Source organism: Mobula birostris, chromosome 20, assembly GCF_030028105.1.
Source record: "Mobula birostris isolate sMobBir1 chromosome 20, sMobBir1.hap1, whole genome shotgun sequence".
NCBI classification, from domain to species: Eukaryota; Metazoa; Chordata; class Chondrichthyes; order Myliobatiformes; family Myliobatidae; genus Mobula; species Mobula birostris.
The window spans coordinates 66,505,287-66,525,484 of NC_092389.1; the positions used below are offsets into that span (position 1 = coordinate 66,505,287).

Genomic DNA, 20,198 nt, shown 5'->3' on the forward strand with positions numbered 1-20,198 from the left:
GGACAAACTCAAGGGTCTTAAGGTGGATAAGTCATCTGGACCAGATGGACTACATCCCAGAGTCCTGAGGGATGTTGAAGAGATAATGGATGCATTGGTCACGATCTTTCAAGAATCACTGGATTCTGGCATGGTCCTGTAGGACTGGAAAATAGAAAATTGCACTCCTTAAGAAGGGAGAAAGGCAAAAGAAAGGAAATTATAGGCCAGTTAGCCTGACCTCAGTGGTAGAGAAAGTACTGTAGCCTTTTATCGAAGTTGGGTTTTCAAGGTGTTTGGAGAATAATGATAAAATAAGTCAATGTCAGCATGATTTCTGTGAAAGAAAACCGGGCCTAACAAACCTTTAGAGGTCTTTGAGGAAGTGAAAAGGAGGGTGGACAAATGAGAGGCAGTGGATATCATTTACTTGGATTTTCAGAAGGCCTTTGATAAGGTAGCACACACGAGGCTGCTGAACACTATAAAATCCTATGGCATTACAGGAAAGATACTGGCATGGACAGAGGAATGGCTGACAGGCAGGAGGTAGCCTGTTGGAATAAATAGTGCTTTTTCAGGTTGGCTGCCAGTGACTGGTGGTGTTCCTCAGGGGCCAGTTTTGGGACTGCCACATTGTTTGTAAAAGATTTATATAATGTAATTGATGGCTTTGTGGCAAAGTTTGTGGATGATGTAAAGATAGGTGCAGGGGTAGGTAGTGCTGAGGAAGCAATGCGATTGCAGCAGGATTTAGACAAATTCGAGGAGTGGTTAAAATAAAAGGCGGCAGATTGAGTACGGTGTTGGGAAATATATGATCATGCATTTTGGTCCAAGGAATAATATTGCTCAGTATTATTTAAATAGACAGAAAATTCACAGGTGCAGGGGGCTTAGGAGTTCTCCTGCAAGAGTTCCAGAAGGTTATTTCACATTTTGAGTCTGTGGTAAAGAAGGGAAATGCAATGCTGGGTTTTCTTTGAAGTGGAATAGAATATTTAAGCAAGGAGATAATGTTGAGCCTTTATAAGACAAAAGTTAGGCCGTACTTGGAGTTTTGTCAACGTTTTGGGTCCCATATCTCAGAAAGGAAAGGGGAGTCTCATTGAAACCTACCGAGTGTTGAAAGGACTAGATAAGGTGGATGTGGAGAGGTTGTTTCATGAGGTGGGGATATCCTGACTAGAGACACAGTCTCAACATTGAGGGGAGGCTATTTGAACAGAGGTCAGGAGGAATATTTTTAGTCAGAGAGTAGTGACCCTGTGGAATATTCTATCACAGACTGCGGTGGAGGCCAAGTCTGCGGGTATATTTAAGGCGGAGGTTGATCATTTCCTGATCGATCAGGCCATCAAAATACATGGAGAGAAGGCAGGTGTATGGGGTTGAGTAGGATCCGGGATCAGCCCTGATGGGATGGCAGAGCGGAGTCGATGGGCTGAACGGTCTAATTCTGCTCCTGTGTGTTATGGTCTTACCAAGATTCACCCTGACCCCCCTCTCCCAGTCAGCACCGCCCCCACTTGTCCCATTTAACCTGTCTCAGTGAGGGTGGACTTTAGGACCCGGGGGAGCTCAGGACCCGCCGCCCCGCGGCTGCTGGTGAATCCGTGGTGTTTTTGCTCCGTTGTCGGATGCGGTGAACGAGTTAAAATTAACGGATCGAGAATTCTCATCTCGTGTTTATTTCACTCTCCGCACATTTATATTTACAGGGACTTTACTGCTGACGCCGGTCCCAGGACCCGACTCGATTACAGACCCGGAGCGGAACCGGAGCAGATTCTCAGCCACTGGTTTCCATCCCCAGTCATGAAGAGAGGATAAAGTTTCCCCGTGAATTTATTCCCAGTGAAGGTGTGGAGACGGGACTTGGTCTCCGCGTTGTAAAATGAAACTGTCCCGGACTGGTAACTGAGATAAACTCCCACCGTCCCGGGGATGGGACCGGCAGGGATACGGGACTCAGGGGAGGGGAACTCGTCATCGAACACGTCACAATCCCGATGTAACACGTCACCAACCCGCCCGATGACCCAGAATCCGGTCTCCGGACTCAGTCTGAACCATCCCTCCCGCTCCACGGACTCTGCGGCGACTCCCAGACACCAGTCCCGATTCCCCGTCACCTCCACCTCCCAGTAATGTCTCCCCGATGTGAATCCCTCCGATCCCAGCACACAAGCCCAGTATGTGAATCTCTTCCTGGTGTCAGGGAGATTCCTCTGGGTCCGGGTCCATCTCACACTCTTCCGATCCTCAGACACCTGGAGACACGGATGCGCCGTTTCCACATCCAGAGTGACAGAGACTGGGGGGAGAAGCAGAGAATTAGAGAGTCCCAGGGGATCGGGGGGAGACTCGGGCAGAGCGGCCCCGGGGATCGGGGGGAGACTCGGGCAGCGCGGCCCGGGGATCGGGGGGGAGATTCGGGCAGCGCGGCCCCGGGGATGGGAGACTCGGACAGCGCGACCCCGGGGATCGGGGGAAAGGCCGCTAGGCCTCAGGCGCGGTCGGGTGGCCGACACGAACCTTTCTCGTGGTTTGAACGAACGAAGCCGGATGGACAACTAATATCTCCCCAAGGATTTTCCACTGGACGGAGAGCAGAGATTTCCCGATCAGACAGACACAAAATGCTGCAGGAACAGAGCGGGTCAGGCAGGATGTGTGGAGAGAGATGAACAGACTGCGTTTCAGGTCGACATCTTCCCTCAAGGATAGAAATAGACAGCAAACGAGTGCGGGAAAGGGGTGGATTAAGATGGGAAAGGGGTGGGTGAATAGATTTAAACTAGAGGTCACGGAGGCCCATCGGCCCAACTGGTTTGTGCTGACCAACTTGCTCTAGTGAGCTAGTCCCATTTGCCCATTACTCCTTTCCCCTTTTCTTATCCACGTCCCTGCCAAGATGTATTTTAAAACATTCTCCCTGTACCCATCTCTACAGTTGATCAAGGGCCCGGTGTAAACAGAGATAACCCTCTTCCCTGTCCACTGTACCATGAATTTTAGTGTCATTAACAAACCTACTAAATATGTCACCGACATTATCATCCAAATCATTAATAGAAATGACAAACAACCCCGGCCCCAGCACCGACCTCTGCAGGTTACAGGCCTCCAGTCCTCTGTGTTTAAGAGACACTTGGACAGACACTTCAATAGGCAAGGCACAGAAGGAGACTGACCTAATGCTGGCCAATGGGATGAATGTAGATGGGTAAATAGGTCAGCAGAGATGTGATGGGTCGAAGGGCACATTTCTATGTTGTACGGCGATGGCTCTGTGAACTGAATGGATAAGAACCCCCAAACCCCCCCTCTCCCTTCGGGTGCTGAGAATTCCAAACAGACAGTGACCCCTGACCCTTGACTCCTCAGACAGGGGAAACATCCCCCCTGTATCCTGCCTGTTGACCCCAGAAGAATTTTTTGTTTCCCTGAGATCTCCTCTCTTTCTTCTGAACAGGGAACAGGGAACATAGAACAGTACAGCACAGGAACAGGCCCTTCATTCAATGTTAACATTCATTTGTGAGTGTGAAGTGTGGAGTGGGGGAGTGTGAAGGTTCGAGACAGTAAAGGAGGTGGTAATGGGAACCAGCAGTGGAGAGATAAATGTCAGATTGAACCAGAACCAGGTGGGGGAGGGGTGGAGAGCCTGTAAGTGAACTGTGTGTGTAGACGTAACGAGAAGCTGGCGGGGGATAAAGGTGGAGATGAGGACCTCTTTGTCCCCTTTCCCACAACCCCATCGCCCGCAGCCCCTCATTTGGACGGGGGAGAATTTGCAGGGACCCTTAAACAACACAGGTCCTGATGCTGGATTTCAGCCTGAACCATCAACAGTTCACTCTTTTCCATAGATGCTTCCTTGCCTGCTGAGTTCCTCCAGCATTTTGTGTGTGTGGCTTCACGTTAAATATACTCAATGAAATATATTCCCTGTGGCAGATTCACTATCCTGTGGATAAAGGAATTCCTCCTCATCTCTGTTCCAAATGGACATCCTCCAGTCAGAGGCTGTGCCTTCTGTTCTCGACCCAGCCACTGTAGGAAACATCCTTCTGACATCCACTCTCTCCGGGTAGGTTTCAGTGAGATCAGGCCAAGACCCTTCATCAGGACCTGTGTTGCTTGGATTACCAGCATCTGCAGATTTTCTCGTGTGTGATTTTAAAAGCAGAAGTTGATATGTAAACTTCTTGATTAGTCAGGGTGTCAAATGTTAATGGGGAGGAGGCGGGAGAGTAGAGTTGAGAGGGATAATAAATCAGCCATTCTTCTAAACTCCCGTGTGTACAGCCCAAAACCATCAAACACTCCTCATATGTTAACTCGTTCATTCCCAAAATCATTCTTGTGAACCTCCTGGACCCTTTCCAATGCCAGCACATCTTTTCCGATATAAGGGACCCAAAACTGCTCACAATACTCCGAGTGTGGTCTGACCAATGCCTTATAAACACTCAGAATGACATCCTATTCGAATCCTCTCGAAATGAATGCTAACGTTGAGCTTGCTGACCTTAACACTGACTCAAACTGCAATTAACCGTCAGGGAATCCTGCACAAGGACACCCAAGTCCCTTCTGCACCTCTGATTTTTGAATTTTCTCACTGTTTACAAAATCGTCTGTGCCTTTATTCCGCCTGCCAAATTGCATGCACGACTTCGCTACTCGATAATCCATCGATCACATCTTTGTCCATTTTCGAATCTGTCTCTGTCCTTCCCCAGACTCTGAGCTTCTGCACCACTACCTTCCCCTTCACCTAACTTCATATCATCTGCCAACTTGGCCACAAAGGCAACAATTCTGTCATCCAAATCATTCTTTGTCTATCTTGGCTTTGTGTTCCTCGAAGAATTCCAGCAGATTTGTCGGGCAAGATTTCCCCTTCAGGGAAGGCACGCTGTCTTTGCCCTATTTTATCATGTGCCTCCATGTACCCAAAAGCAGTTCCATTAATACTGGACTCCAGCATCTTTCCAAGCACACCACATCCAGACTAACTCACCTGTAATTTTCTTTCCTCAGCTGCTCTCCCGTCATAAAGAGTGAAGTGACCTTTGCAATTTCCATTCATCTTGAATGTCCAATTATCTAGTGATTCCTGAAAGATCATTACTAATGCCCCCATATTCTCTTCAGCTAACTCTTTCCGAACACTGGGGTGTAGTCCATCTGGTCCAGGTACCCTCAGACCGTCAATCTTCCCACGCACTTTCTCCTCAGCAACATCAACAACACTCAATTCTGTCCCCAGACACTCTCACATTTCTGACATACAGCTGGTATCTTCCACAGTGAGGATTGGCACAAAATATTAAATAAGTACTTCGACAATGTATTTTGTCACATGTCTCCTCTCCAGTGTCACTTTCTTGGGGTCCAATATCCACTCTTGCCTCTCTTTTACTCTTTAGAGTTTTGTGTCCTCTTGAGTATTGTAGGCAAGCTTTCCCTCATATCTCATTTTCTCTCCTTCGGGCTTTGTAATTGCTTTCTGTTGATTATCAAAATCTCCTCAATACTTCAACATCCTGCTAATTTTTGCTCTATTGTATGCCCTCTCTTTCACTTTTATGCTGTCTTTGACTTCCCTTGTTAAACAAAGTTACCTCATTCTCCGTAGATAATACTCCTCCGTCTTTGGGATTTATCTATTCAAATTGCCCCCAGAAATTCCAGTCTTTGTTGTTCTGCAATCATCCCTGCTGGCGTCCCCTCCCAATCTACTTTGGTCAGCACATCCCTCATGCCTCTGTAACTAACTTTACTCCACTCTAATACCGATACATCTGACTTTATCTCCCTCTCAAACTCCAGGGTGAATTCTATCATTTTATGATCACTGCTTCCTAAAGATTCTTTTCCCTTAGTCTCCCAAATCATATCTGGTTCACTATACAAATCCCACTCTAGAATTGCCTTTATTCCATTGGACTCAACCACAAGCGGTTCTAAAAAGCCATCTTGGGGACATTCTACAAATTCCCTCTCTTGGGATGCAGCACCAACATGATCTTCCCAATCTACCTCCTTGTTGAAATCCCCCATTCCGACTGTCACATTGCATTTTTTTTTCCATTTTCTAGTGTAATTTGTATCCCATTTCGATCCTCGCTACTATTTAGAGGCCTGTATATAATTACCATCAGGGTCTTTTTACCCTTGCAGTTTCTTAACTCTACCCACAATGACTCAACATCTTCCAATCCTATGTCACCTCTCTCTAAGGATTTTATTTCATTTTTTACAACAGGCCCTCCCCATCCCCTCTGCCTACCTGCCTGTCCTTTGAACACAAGGTGTATCCTTGGATGTTGGGCTTCAAGCCAGCATCTCCTTTCAGCCACAACACTGTGATGCCAACAACGTTGTACCTGCCAATCTCTACCTGTGCTACAACATCATCTACCTTATTCCGTATACTGGAGCATTCAAATATAACACCTTCAGTCCTGTATTCATTAGCATATTCGACACTGTCCACATGAGCTTAAGCAAGATTTATGATATCAATGATAGACCACAGTTCGGGTATTGTCTGCATTTCCACTTCCCCGAATATAGTGAAACATAGAAACACAGAAAACATAGAACACAATACAGGCCCTTCGGCCCACAAAGCTGTGTTGAACATGTCCCTACCTTAGAACTACCTAGGCCTTACCCATGGCCCTCTATTTTTATAAGCTCCATGTAGCCATTCATGAGTCTCTTAAAAGACCCTGTCGTTTCCGGCTGCAGCACCACCACCAGCAGCCCGTTCCACGCACTCACCATTCTCTGCATAAAAAACATACCTCCGACATCTCTGTATCTCCTTCCAAGCACCTTCAAACTATGCCCTCTCATGCTAGCCATTTCAGCCCTGGGAAAAAGCCTCTGACTGTCCACACGATCAATGCCTCTCATCATTTTGTACACCTCGATCAGGTCACCTCTCATCCTTAGTCGTTCCAAGGAGAAAAGGCCGAGTTCACTCTACCTATTCTCATAAGGCATACCGTCCCCGACCCCAGCAAAAACAGGCAACATCTGTGTAAATCTCCTCTGCACTCTTTCTATTGGTTTCCACATCCTTCCTGTAGTTGTAGTGAGGTGACCAGAATTGAGCACAGTACTCCAAGTGGGCTGACCAGGGTCTTATATACGTGCAACATTACCTCTCGGCTCTTAAACTCAATCCCACAATTGATGAAGGCCAGTGCACCGTATGCCTCCTTAACCACAGAGTCAACCCGTGTAGGATATCATTACCCTGGACAGGAAGGTTCAGGAGGATGTTACCGGGACTGGGGGGGCTTGGATTGAAAGTAGAGAGTGGATAAGTTTGGGCTATTTAGCTGTAGTGTAGGACGTTGATTGTTGACCCCTTATCGAGGTAAATACATTCACAACGGGCTGAGATAAAGTGAGTCTTTTTTCTGAGAAACGGGAGTACAGAACCAGAGGGCTCAGATTGAAAGTGAGAGGGAAAATTTTCATGAGGGATCTGAGGGAGGTGGGCAGATGGAATTTGCTGTCAGATGCTGTAGAAACAGGTAAAATTAAAATATTTTCAGATGAATTTACACAGGTACATAGATAGGAAGTGATTAGAGGGATCTGGGACAAACACACACAAACGGGACATGCTCAGGAAGACACCTTAGTCTTGCAGATGGATGAAGTTGGCCGTGGGTTCAATATCCGTCAAACCCTCCCAGATCATCCTCCTGAGGAATCTCACTCTGGAGTCTGTCTGTGAACTGTTGATGTGACATCACGTCAGAGGGCAGCTCTCTGCACAGAACAGACTGGGTAAGGACGGCAGATTTCATTCCTAAGTCGGAACGTGGGCCAATTTCTTTGACCATGTGTCACACTCAGATATTATGTGTGTGTGTCTGTGTGTGTGTGTGTGTGTGTGTGTGTGTGTGTTGTTTGTGGTAAATATCAGTGTGTTTGTGTGTACATATTGAAGGAGAGTGTGCACATTGAAATATTTGTATGTCACAGTGTGTCATCACATGTCTGGTGTGTGCTGACAATGTGTGACATGTGTGAACTGTTTAAATAAATAAATTACCGTGTCTGAAGAGAATAGTTTCCAGGTTACTGAAGGAAATATCAACGTACATTGCTGCGTCTCTGACTACAATCTGCCAATCCTTCCTGTGTATGTGTGTGTCGGGCTGTTTTGCCAGTCTGGTTATGCTGTGTGTGCTTCTCCTGAGATGAAATCCTGAATGATGTCAATACTGGTTGCATTGTCTGGGCTCATTCTCACAATGCTTCAATGTTGTGGTCTGATAACCATAAGCTCATAAGATATAGGAGCAGAATTTGGCCATTTGGCCCACTGTGACTGCTCCACCATTCAATCACAGCTGATCCTTTTCTTCTCCTCCTCAGCCCCACTCCCCGGCTTTCTCGCCACAACCTCTGATACTGTGTGCAATCTAGAACCTGTCAAGCTCGGCCTTAAATATGCCCAACGACCTGGCCTCCACGGCTGAATTCACCACCCTCTGGCTAAAGAAATTTTTCTGCGTCTCTGTTTTTAAATAGGACACCCCTGTATCCTGAGGCTGTGCCCTCTTGTCCCAGACTTCCCCACTATGGGAAACGTCCTTCCCACATCTACTCTGTCTTGGCCTTTCAACATTCAAAAAGTTTCAGTGAGATCCCCCCTCATCTTTCTAAATTCCAGTGAGTACAGGCACAGAGCTATCAAACGTTTCAAGTCTGATAACCCTTTCATTCCTGGAATCATCCTTGTGAACCTCCTCTGGACCCTCTACGATGCCAGCACATCCTTTCGCAGATGAGGAGCCCAAAACTGTTCACAATACTCAAGGTAATGACTCACCATTGCCTTATAAACCCTCAGCATCACATCTCTGCTCCTGTATACTAGACTCCTTGAACTGAATTCTAACATTGCATTTACCTTCCTCACAACTGACTCTACCTGCAAGTTAACCTTCAGGGTGCTCTGCAGAAGGACCCCCACATCCATCTGCATCTCAGATTTTTGAATTGTCGCCCCATTTTAAATAATCTGCATATTATATCTCCTACCACAATGCATGACCATGAATTTCCCAGCATTGTGTATCGTTTGCCACTTTCTTGCCCATTCTCCTCATCCAAGTCCTTCCACAGCCTACCTGTTTCCTCAACACTACCGGCCCCTCCACCAATCTTATTATATGCCAACGTGTCCTATCTTGTCCAGTATCACCAAGTATTCCATTACCTCATACTTAACAATTGACACTAATGTCTTCCCACCCACAGAGGTGAGGCTAACTGGTCTATAACTTCATTTCTGCTGCCTTCCTCATGACTAAGAGTTGAGTGATATTTGCAGTTTTCCAGTCCTCTAGCACCATATCAGAGTCCAATGATTTTTGAAAGATCATTTCAAATGCCTCCACAATGTCTACCGTTACCTCTTTCAGAACACGAGGGTGCAGTTCATCTGGTCCGGGTGACTTATGTACCTTTAGGCCTTTCAACTTTTTGAGCACCTTCTCCTTTCTAACAATAACCGCACTCACTTCTCTTCCCTCGCACCCTTCAGCATCTGGCACAGTGCTAGTGTCTTCCACAGTGAAGACTGATGCAAAATACTCATTTAGTTCATCTATCATCTCTTTGTCCCCTGTTATTATATATCCAGCCTCATTTTCTAGTGGTCCTATATCCACTCTCATCTCTATTTTATTTTTTCACAATACTTGAAAATCAATTTGATATTGTTTGTTTGTTTGACCTGCTGCGTTCGCCAGGAACTTTGATGTGTGTTGCTTGATATTGTTTGCTTACTTGTTTTATAAAGACAGGTGTGTAAAAAGGGCCTGAAGGATCATTGGAGACCCAAGTCACCCCAACAACAAACTGTACCAGTTGCTACCATACAGGAACTGGTACCGCAGCATAAAAGCCAGAACCAACAGGGTCCGGGGACAGCTTCTTCCACCGGGCTAGCAGACTGATTAACTCGTGCTGAGACAACTGTATTTCTATGTTATATTGACTAGAATGTTATACATATTATTTATCATAAATTACTATAAACTGCACATTTAGACGGAAGATTTTTACTGCTTGTTTATAGAAAGGATGTAAGTAATAAAGTCAATTCAGTTCAATTCAATATCATATTTCATTTTTCCCCTCCCAATCATCTTTTCAGTTCCTCTCTGTAGGTATCTGAAAGCCTCCCAATTATAAGACCATAAGACAAAGGAGCAGAAGTTGGCCATTCGGCCCATCGAGTCTGTTCCGCCATTTTATCATGAGCTGATCCATTCTCCCATTTAGTCCCACTCCCCTACCTTCTCACCATAACCTTTGATGCCCTGGCTACACAGATACCTATCAATCTCTGCCTTAAATACACCCAATGACTAGGCCTCCACTGCTGCCCTTGGCAACAAATTCCACAGATTAACCTCCCTCTGACTAAAAAAATTTCTTCGCATTTCTGTTCTGAATGTGCGCCCTTCAATCCTTAATTCATGCCCTCTCGTACTAGACTCCCCCATCATGGGATACAACTTTTCCACATCCACTCTGTCCATGCCTTTCAACATTCAAAATGTTTCTATGAGGTCTCCCCTCATTCTTCGAAGCTCCAAGGAATACAGTCCAAGAGCGGACAAACGTTCCTCATATGTTAACCTTCTCATTCCTGGAATCATTCTAGTGAATCTTCTCTGTACCCTCTCCAACGTCAGCACATCCTTTCTTAAATAAGGAGACCAAAACTGCCCACAGTACTCCAAGTGAGGTCTCACCAGCGCCTTATAGAGCCTCAACATCACATCCCTGCTCCTATACTCTATTCCTCTAGAAATGAATGCCAACATTGCATTCGCCTTCTTCAGTACTGACTCAACCTGGAGGTTAACCTTAAGGGTATCCTGTACGAGGGCTCCCAATTCCCGTTGCATCTCAGAACTTTGAATTCTTTCCCCATTTATATAATAGTCTGCCTGTTTATTTTTTCTGCCAAAGTGCATAACCATACACCTTCCAACATTATACTTCATTTGCCACTTTTCTGCCCATTCTTCCAATCTATCCAAGTCTCTCTGCAGACTCTCTATTTCCTCAGCACTACCGGCCCCTCCACCTATTTTCGTATCGTCAGCAAACTTAACCACAAAGCCATCGATTCCATAATCCAAATCGTTGCAGCCTCAACACTGATCCCTGCAGAACACCACTGGTAACCGGCAGCTAACCAAAATAGGATTTCTTTATTCCCACTCTCTGTTTCCTGCCAATCAGCCAACGCTCTATCCACGTATGTAACTTTCCCGTAATTCCATTGGCTCTTATCTTGTTAAGTAGCCTCATGTGTGGCACCTTGTCAAAGGCCTTCTGAAAATCCAAATATACAGCATCCACTGCATCTCCCTTGTCTAGCCTACTGGTAATTTCCTCAAAAAATTGTAATAGGTTTGTCAGGCAGGATTTTCCTTTAAGGAAACCATGCTGAGTTCTGCCTATCTTGTTATATGCCTCCAGGTACTCTGTAACCTCATCCTTGACAATCGACTCCAACAACTTCCCAACCACCCATGTCAGTTCTCTGTCTTCCTATTAATTTTCACTTTGTTGTATGCCCACTCTTTTGCATTTACATCAGCATTATCAGCCACGATTGTACTATTTTGCCATTTGAGTATTTATTTATTTTTGGAATATATCTATCCTTCACCTTCCTCATTTTCCCAGAATCTGACATCATTTCTGCTCTGCTGTCATTCCGGACAACATCTCCCCCCAATTTACTTTGGCCAGCTCCTCTTTCAGGCCACTGTAATTTCTTTTACTCCTCTGGAATACTACAACGTCAGACTTTACTTTTTCCTTATTTGAACTCAGTCATGTTGTGAGCACGGCCTCCTCGGGTTTTTTTTTCCCTAAGATATCACCTCTGGTTCAATACATAACACGCAATCCAGTAGAGCTGTTCCCCAAGTTGGCTCAATGACAAACTGCTCTAAAAAGTTATCACATGGCATTCAACAAATTCACTCTCTTGAGATCCATTACCAACCTAGTTTTCCCAATTGACCTGCTTGTTGAAATCTCCGATGACTATTGTAACATTGTCTGTTTCATCAGCCTTCTCTATTTCCAGTTGTAATCTGTGGTCCACATCCAGCTACTGTTGGGATCCTGTATATGACTGTCATCAGTGTCATTTTCACTTCTGAATTTCCTTAACTCAACCCACAAGGAATCAACATCTTCCAATCCTGTGTTACAACTTTCTATTGATTTACCAGGAGAGCCATTTCACCCCCTCTGCCTACCTTCCTAACCATCTGATGCAACGTGTCACGTTGGACATTCATCTCCCAACTACAACCATCCTTCAGTCATGATTCAGTGATGGCCACAACATCATACCCGACAAACTGTAATAATGCAACAAGATCATCCACCTTATTCTTTATACTTCATGCATTGAGATATAACACTTTGGGTACTGTATTTCCTATTCTTTTTAATTCTGCATCCCGAATGCACTGATACTCACCCTGCTGGCTGCAGTTTTGTCCTCGTATCTGGCTGCCCCATCTGACAGTCTGACTGCACACTATCTTTGCATTTTTACCATCAGTCCTACCCCTTCACTCGTTCCTAACCACCCCCCCCCCCAACAAATTAGTTTAAACCCTCCCCAACAGCTCTATCAAACCTCTCTGTGAGAATATTGTTCTCCCTCGGGTCCAGGTGCAACCCATCCCTTTTGAGCAGGTCATTTCTCCACCAGAAAAGATCCCAATGATCCAAAAACCTGAAGCCCTGCCCCCTGCACCAGCTTCTCAGGCATGCTTTAATCTGCCAAATTATCCTGCTTCTACCCTCACCAGCACGTCGCACAGGCAGCAGTCCAGAAATTATAAACCTGAAGGTACTGCTTCTGAGCTTTCTACCAAGCTCTCCAAATTCTATTTTCAGGACCTCTTTGTTTTTACTTCCAGTGTCATTTGTCCCAAAATATACCAACATATCCAGCTGTTTTCTCTCACTCTCTAAAATGCTGCAGACACGACCCGAAGCATCCCTGATTCTGGCACCTAGGAGGCAACATACCATTCAGGTGTCCCACTCACATCCACAGATTCTCCTGCCTGTTCCCCGACTGAGTCCCCAATCACTACCACTCCCCTCTTTTCCCTCGAACAACAGTGAGAGTTGCCAATCCAGAAGGGGGAAGACCTGCGTCAATCAGAGTCTGCACTCACAGCGCACGAAGGACTTGTGCATGTTTCTGACAAGCCCGGTGACAACACTGATGCCCGCTTTTATTCCCTACAATATCATCAAGTCAGCATTAATTTCCCAGCTCCTGCGGTAGGATTCAAACTCATGTCTTGGCACGTTAGTGCAGTGGCCTGGGATCAGGACACAGTGGTTCATCTGCCAGTCCGGTGTATTGGTTGTATTGTGACCCTGTGCTGGTGTGTTCAGGGGTCTGACATCTCCAGCTGACCATGTGACAGTGACGCCCACCCCCCCCCCGCCAGTCGGTGGGGTTGACTTCAGTTCCCCTTCAGTCATTATTACAGCCAATCTTTGCCTTAAATAATAACAACTGTGTTTCATAAACAAGGTGAAATGAATCTTTGTAAATTTTACCTCGATTAATGGCATCAAGTGCTTCTCTCAGCACTGTGTTCAACAAATAGGGGTGAACAAATTTTTCCACTGGTAGGGTCTCATCTGTCACTGAATATTCCTGGACATCATCATTAATCCTGTAAATAATAAACTGATGGTGATAAACTGCTATTCTGAACTATTTTACAAATCCATACAGGGTTTCAGTGAAGAGGATGTCCTACCTCCTGTTCCTACTAGTTTCCACCTGAAATAAATAAAAACACAAATCTGATTAGACTTGGACTTACCATCTACATCCTGAATTTTATCCAAATCATTACAATGAAAATTCCCTCTCCCACAGTCACTCACACACACACAAACAACACAGAACCACGAGGAAAATTACAGGTAATGTTTCTGAAAATTAGATCATTACTGAGAGGATGAAACTTACAGGAAAGACAGGACGGGTTGCGCATTTTCATCTGGATAAGACGTCAGGGTGATAAGATGGAGCAATTTAAGATCAATGATGGATTTGATTGTTTGCATGTGGAGAAAGTATATCTATTTATGGGCAGATGAAATTCCAGATGGATCTTAAAAAATCCCATAAGAAATTTAGTGAAGAGCACGTGGAACTCACAAGCACAGGAGTGATTGAAGCGGAACAGCAGAGATTGAATGTCATGGGGAAACTGGATGAACACGAGGGACCAGGGAGTTCGGGCACTGTTGCTGGGTGTGGTGAGTAGGTGGGAGGAGGTTTGTTTAGCAGGGAAGCAGATCGGAGAAGATGGACCGAATAGCCTGTTTATGATGGAGAATGGGATATTATCCTGTATGAAGTTTATCCGAGAAAGTATAGAAACAGTGAATGTTTCCCTAATCTGACGGAAATCGGATATTGAGGATAAGTCTGATGTGTGGGTCGCATTCTTTGTTCTCAGTGATTGACAGAGAGACCCTCACACCCACCACATCAGACACACTCACAGCCTGTGATTGGAACTGGGTGTTAATGTGAGATTTAGAGGATATTTAGCAGGTAATTCAGGACACAGTCTGCAACTCTGTGTTATTTTCAGAGCAAATAATTTCAGAGCACATTACATTCTGTCCTGGAATGTACAGAAGTTGTGGAAGTCCAGTTCTGGGACAGCAACAACCCTGAATAGTTTCAACAATTGTCTAGTGAGAAACAGTTTACTACCATTTGTAAATGCTGTGTGTAGGAGCAATGCACCTGTTTTCTGTCTGCAATGTATTCTGTGTTACGTGTTTATTATGGTAACACATCATGTGAGTGGGGGCGTGGGAAAAGCGAACCGAATAAGTTACATATTCGAACTTTGTTCTCAAAAGTTTTGAGCTGGGGACGGACGGATGTCATATCTTTGTTGAACGATACGTTGCAGCTTAACTTACGATTTATAATGCTTAAGATTCATCGCTTCTAGATTGTACGTTGCTAATAGAGGATTGAATACATATCTTAGACATTTTGGAACGTCATCATTGGAGTGATTGGAGGGTGCGTCATTCAAGTATAACAATCTGTGTGAGGTTGCCTGCAGCGGCAATTGATTTGTTAGAACTGGCCACTGTGCTGTGTTTATTTCAAATATACCACTGTTCATTTCGTGCTCTTTGACAGGAACAAATTGAAATATAATTCCTCACCTTGAGAAATATCACACTGTCTTTTTGATCCATCTGTTCCTTTAACTTTGAGATTTCCTCCTGAATCCACCCGATATTCTCTTGAATCTCTCGAATATTTTTCTCCATTCGATTTAGAATCCTCTCCTCTTCCTCCCTGAGATCCCTGAGTAAGCTCTGCTCTTTCTCAGTGATAATCTGGCGCAGTTCTGCAAACTGAGACGTGATGTGGGTCTGAACGCTTTGTGACTGTTCCTATCGAATGAAAGGTGAAGATTAATTTACTACATTGCTGTCTGTATTTCCTGATGACGTTAAGGTGACCATTCGGTCCATTAAAGTTCATGCTTCTGAATCATTCCCGTCAACCCCATTCCCTCACGTTTTCCTGAAACCTCCCTCATTGACCTATTAACTCCCACCTGATTCACATACAACCTTCCCCACCTTCACAGGGTTAATTGTAATTAACCATTCATCCATCATGTCCTTGGGATGTGTCTGAAACTGTCGTGGTCACAGGAAGAGCATGCAAACTCCACACGGACAGTACCAGAGGTCAGGATCGAACCCGAGTCACTAGAGCTGCGATACTCTGCTATTCTGCATTAAAGGGAGCAAAACTATACAGTAATATCAGAAAATCCGCTCAGGAAGCCTCACCCGAACTCCGGAAATCTTCTCTTTCTGTTGCTGCTCCTTTTCCTGGAAGTCTGATTTCTTTTTTGTGAGAGAGTCTAAGGAATATTTTAGCTGATCCTGAAAGTCAGAGAGCGTAAGAAATAGAAAAAAAGGTAGAACAAAAGAAACGGGATCAAACGCGATTACCGCACACAAAATGCCAGAGAAACTCAGCATCTACAGTGGCATGCAAAAGTTTGGGCACCCCGGTCAAAATTTCTTTTACTGAGAATAGCTAATCGATTAAAAGATGAACTGATTTCTAACATGCATAAAGTTAAAGATGACAGATTTCTTTAATGTTCTAAGCAAATATGTTTTTTTTTATTTCCATATTTTGCGTTTTCAAAATAACAATAACATTGCGGCCTAGAAGTTCTATTTTAACTTCATCAGTCCACAGGACTTGTTTCCAAAATGCATCAGGCTTGTTTGGATGTTCTTTGAACTCTTCAAATAGAACTTTTTGGCCACAATGAGCAAAGGTATGTTGGAGCAAAAGAGGGTGCAGGATTTCATGAAAAGAACCCCTCTCCAACTGTTCAGCACGGGGGTGGACCGATCATGTTTTGGGCTTGTGTTGCAGCCAGTGGTCTGGGGAACATTTACTGGTAGAGGGAAAAATGAATTTAATTAAATACCAGCAAATTCTGGAAGCAAATGTCACACCGTCTGTAAAAAAGCTGAAAAGAGGATGGCTTCTGCAACAGGATAATGAACCTAAACACACCTCAAAATCCACAATGGACTACCTCAAGAGGCGCAAGCTGAAGATTTTGCCATGGCCCTCACAGTCCCCCCGACCAAAATATCATCAAGAATCTGTGGATAGAACTCAAAAGTGCAGTGCATGCAAGACGGCCCAAGAATCTCACAGAACTTGAAGCCTTTTGCAAGGTAGAATGTGCAAAAATCAACCAAACATGAAATGAAAGACTCAGCTGGCGACAGAAAATGTTTACAAGCTGTGATACTTGCCAAAGAGGGTGTTACTAAGTACTGACCATGCAGGGTGCCCAAACTTTTGCTTCGGGCCCTTTTCCTTTTTTGTTATTTTGAAACTGTAAAAGATGGAAATAAAAACATTTCTTGCTTAAAATATTAAAGAAATGTGTCATCTTTAACTTCATGCCTTTTGGAAATCTGTTCATTTTTACTCGCTTAGCTATTCACAGGAACAGAAGTTTTGACCAGGAGTGCCCAAACTTTTGCAAGCCACTGTATGCAGGGCAAAGAAACAGTCGGTGTTTCGGGATGAGACCCTTCACTAGGACTGGGAAGGAATGGGGCAGAAGCCAGAATAAAAAGGTTGGGGTGGATAACCAGCTGACAGGTGACGGGTGAGACAACGTGAGGGGGAACCTGGGTGAGGGTGATGAAGTAAGAAGCTGGGAGGGGACAGGTGGAAGAGGCAAAGAGCTGAAGAAGGAGGAAACTAACACGAGAGGACAATTGGCCATGGAAGTAAAGGGAGGAATTCGGTCTGTTGGGGCCCCTGAATGGTGACGAGGGAGGAGGTGTAGAAGTCAGGTGTATCACCTGTCCCGTTTACAGGTATCGGTGTCAGGAGGGAGATCAGTTGGACGGAGCGAGTGGATAAGGGAGTTACGTGGAGAGCTATCTCTACGGAGAGCGGAGAGTTGTGGAAGTGACATGGCGGTGGGATGTGCTTGGTGATAGAATCCCATTAGAGATGGCGAAAGGTGGGGGAATGATGTGATGTTTACGGAGGCTCGTGCCGTGGATAATGACGATGGGGTGAGTATCAAATTCGGATTAGTTTTACCTTGTAGATTTTAACAGCTTCTTTAATCGGCAGGAAGCGGTGCTCTCTGTGTTCCTGCGCATCTCTACAGATCAGACAGATCAGTGTCTTGTCCGTTTCACAGAACAGCTTCAGTTCTTCCTCATGTTCCTCCCAGTGAAGTTTACCTTCCTTCCCTTTCTGATTCAGGTTTAAATTTCGAATTTTTTCAACCAGATTTGCTAAGGCCCGATTGACCCTGAGGGTGCGGTCTGCAATCTCCTCTCTACACTCCGGGCAGGAGTTTCTCTCCTCCTTTTCCCAATACTGTGTGATACAAGAGCGACAGAAGTTGTGCGCGCACTCCAGCGACACCGGATCTGTGAAGAAATCCAGGCAGAATGAACAAATTGCCTCCTCGCTCAAACTCTCGACCTGTTCTTTCGAAGCCATGTTAACTCCTGGCACTTCCTGATTCAGAACGCTGCCGATCCCCTGCAGTACCGCGATTGTCCACTACAGGCGCTGCAGACTCAGCGAATGAACATTACGTTACTGCCTGTGATTTCCACACCAGGGTGGGATCGGAAACACATAAACTGGTCGGAAATAAACACCTGGCCATGGACTGTCCAAGCCCGGCTGCAAAAACGAGGATGGTCGGCATGGGGCTAGTAATCACAGTGCGACAGATACTTCAGGGAACACTGGCGAACTGCTGTTGGCGGCCTGTGCCCCACTAGGCGTGATGGGCTAAGGAAGAAGCGGAACAGAAATGAAACCAGAGGGAAGAGCCTGGTTCAGTCTGAGGCAGGATTGAAAGGGACAAGTTCTGAAAAGAGAGGCACAAGAGACTGCAGGTGCTGGAATCTCGAGTAAAAAAACGTGATGCTGGAGGAGCTGAGCGGGACAGGCAGCATCTGCGGAGAGGAATGTACAGTAGACTTTCCGGTTCGAGATCCTTCATCTGGACTGTTTCAACCCGAAATGCTTGACCCGATGAGTAATTCCAGCAGCTCCTTTATATTTTTTTTCTCTCCAGATCTAAAGAGAGTAAGACTTTGGTGCAAAACGGTGGCAAATATTGAAAGCAACTATTAAATTGGTTCATGCCATGAAACTGGGGATGAGGAGACGATATTGTTCTGTGAGGAGACAGATGCAGTGGTGATGACCGACCTGTGGCTGCAGGAAAAAAAAAACACAGGACCGGACAGGGAGCAAAACAGTATTTTTTCAGTGACGTCCTGATCTCAACAGCTCTTCGTGTGAGAAACTTCGTGACTTAACGCATCCAGTGGAGGGCCCGGTCTCCCTCACTCAGCCCAGAAGATGAATATTATTATGGTGACTAATGCCCATATGGATATTCAAAAGGATAAACCGTACAATGCCTTCACCCAATGAATTTACATTCGTTGTTAGTGGGGTATTAAGTACCATTTTACATTCGTTAAAGCCGATAGGACTGTTGTCGCTCATGTGGCCCCCTGGGGTGGTCTACTGCAACAATAATTGAGAAGCTTCCTCAGCCAACCGGGCCCCTCCCTGTCCAGTGGCAAAGGAACCCTAGAGTTCAATGGTGTCCCTGCAGCCGAGAATGTGCCAGTCGGCAGAATTCCTGTACGACAGCGGTTCCCAGCATTTGTTATGCCATGGATCAATGTCACTAACCGTGGATCCCAGGGTGGGAACACCTGCTCTACGGACATCTCGATGTGATGTCAGACCGACACTTTTCGGGAGTCTTTCACCGAGTTGACGATCTTCCAGCAGAGACAAAGATACAATATATACTTGTTTTTATTGTCCCAGGATTGAAATATCACAGACTAGGTGGCATGCATTTACGCTGAGAGGGGTTCAGTTTTAAGGTGATGTGCAGGGTAGGGTTTTGTTGACACATTGTCGTGGGTTCATGAAATGCCCTTCCAGTGGTGATACTCAAGGCAAATACGACAGAGGTTATCAGGAGGCTCTTGAATAGGTATATGAATGTGCAAGGAATGGACAAGTGAGGATATTACTGGCAGATTATATTAGTTAGGTGGGGCATTAAATGATAAATTAATGACATGTTTCTGGACTGCATTGTTCAGTGCTCGATGTTCATCAGAATGTTGTCCCACCCTTGGACTGGATACAGCAAATCTGGCTGATTATATTAGTTCCTGTGAAACCTTCATCACCCTTTTTGCAATAAATCAAACCTACAATTCTTTCTTGACAGTTCCAGGTAAATTTATTATCAACACGTGCATACATTACCACATACTTCATGAAGAATCAATTTCTTGCTGCTGTTTAGAAGAAAAAAAACACAGCAGCATTTATTAAAAACGACTTCAAAGACAGAGAAACAACTGATATGTAGGGAAATTAAAGAGTGCAGATAAAAATATGATGATGATATTGAGCTGTGGACTCCTTGAAAGTGAGTTTGTAGTTTGTGGAATCAGTTGACATTTGTTGGTGAATTAGTTTCAGGAGC

General features: G+C 45.0%; 1 protein-coding gene across 1 annotated transcript; it reads right to left on the reverse strand.

Annotated features, from left to right (window-relative positions):
- Positions 1 to 1,739: 1,739 nt before the first annotated feature.
- Positions 1,740 to 18,313, reverse strand: LOC140185367 (zinc-binding protein A33-like). Its single transcript, XM_072238749.1, has 6 exons — positions 17,750 to 18,313; positions 15,946 to 16,041; positions 15,304 to 15,537; positions 13,860 to 13,882; positions 13,654 to 13,772; positions 1,740 to 2,296 (listed from the first exon to the last, which is right to left on the reverse strand). The coding sequence occupies exons 1-6, from the start codon at positions 18,158 to 18,160 to the stop codon at positions 1,740 to 1,742; spliced, it is 1,440 nt and encodes a 479-aa protein (XP_072094850.1). The 5' UTR covers positions 18,161 to 18,313.
- Positions 18,314 to 20,198: the final 1,885 nt, after the last annotated feature.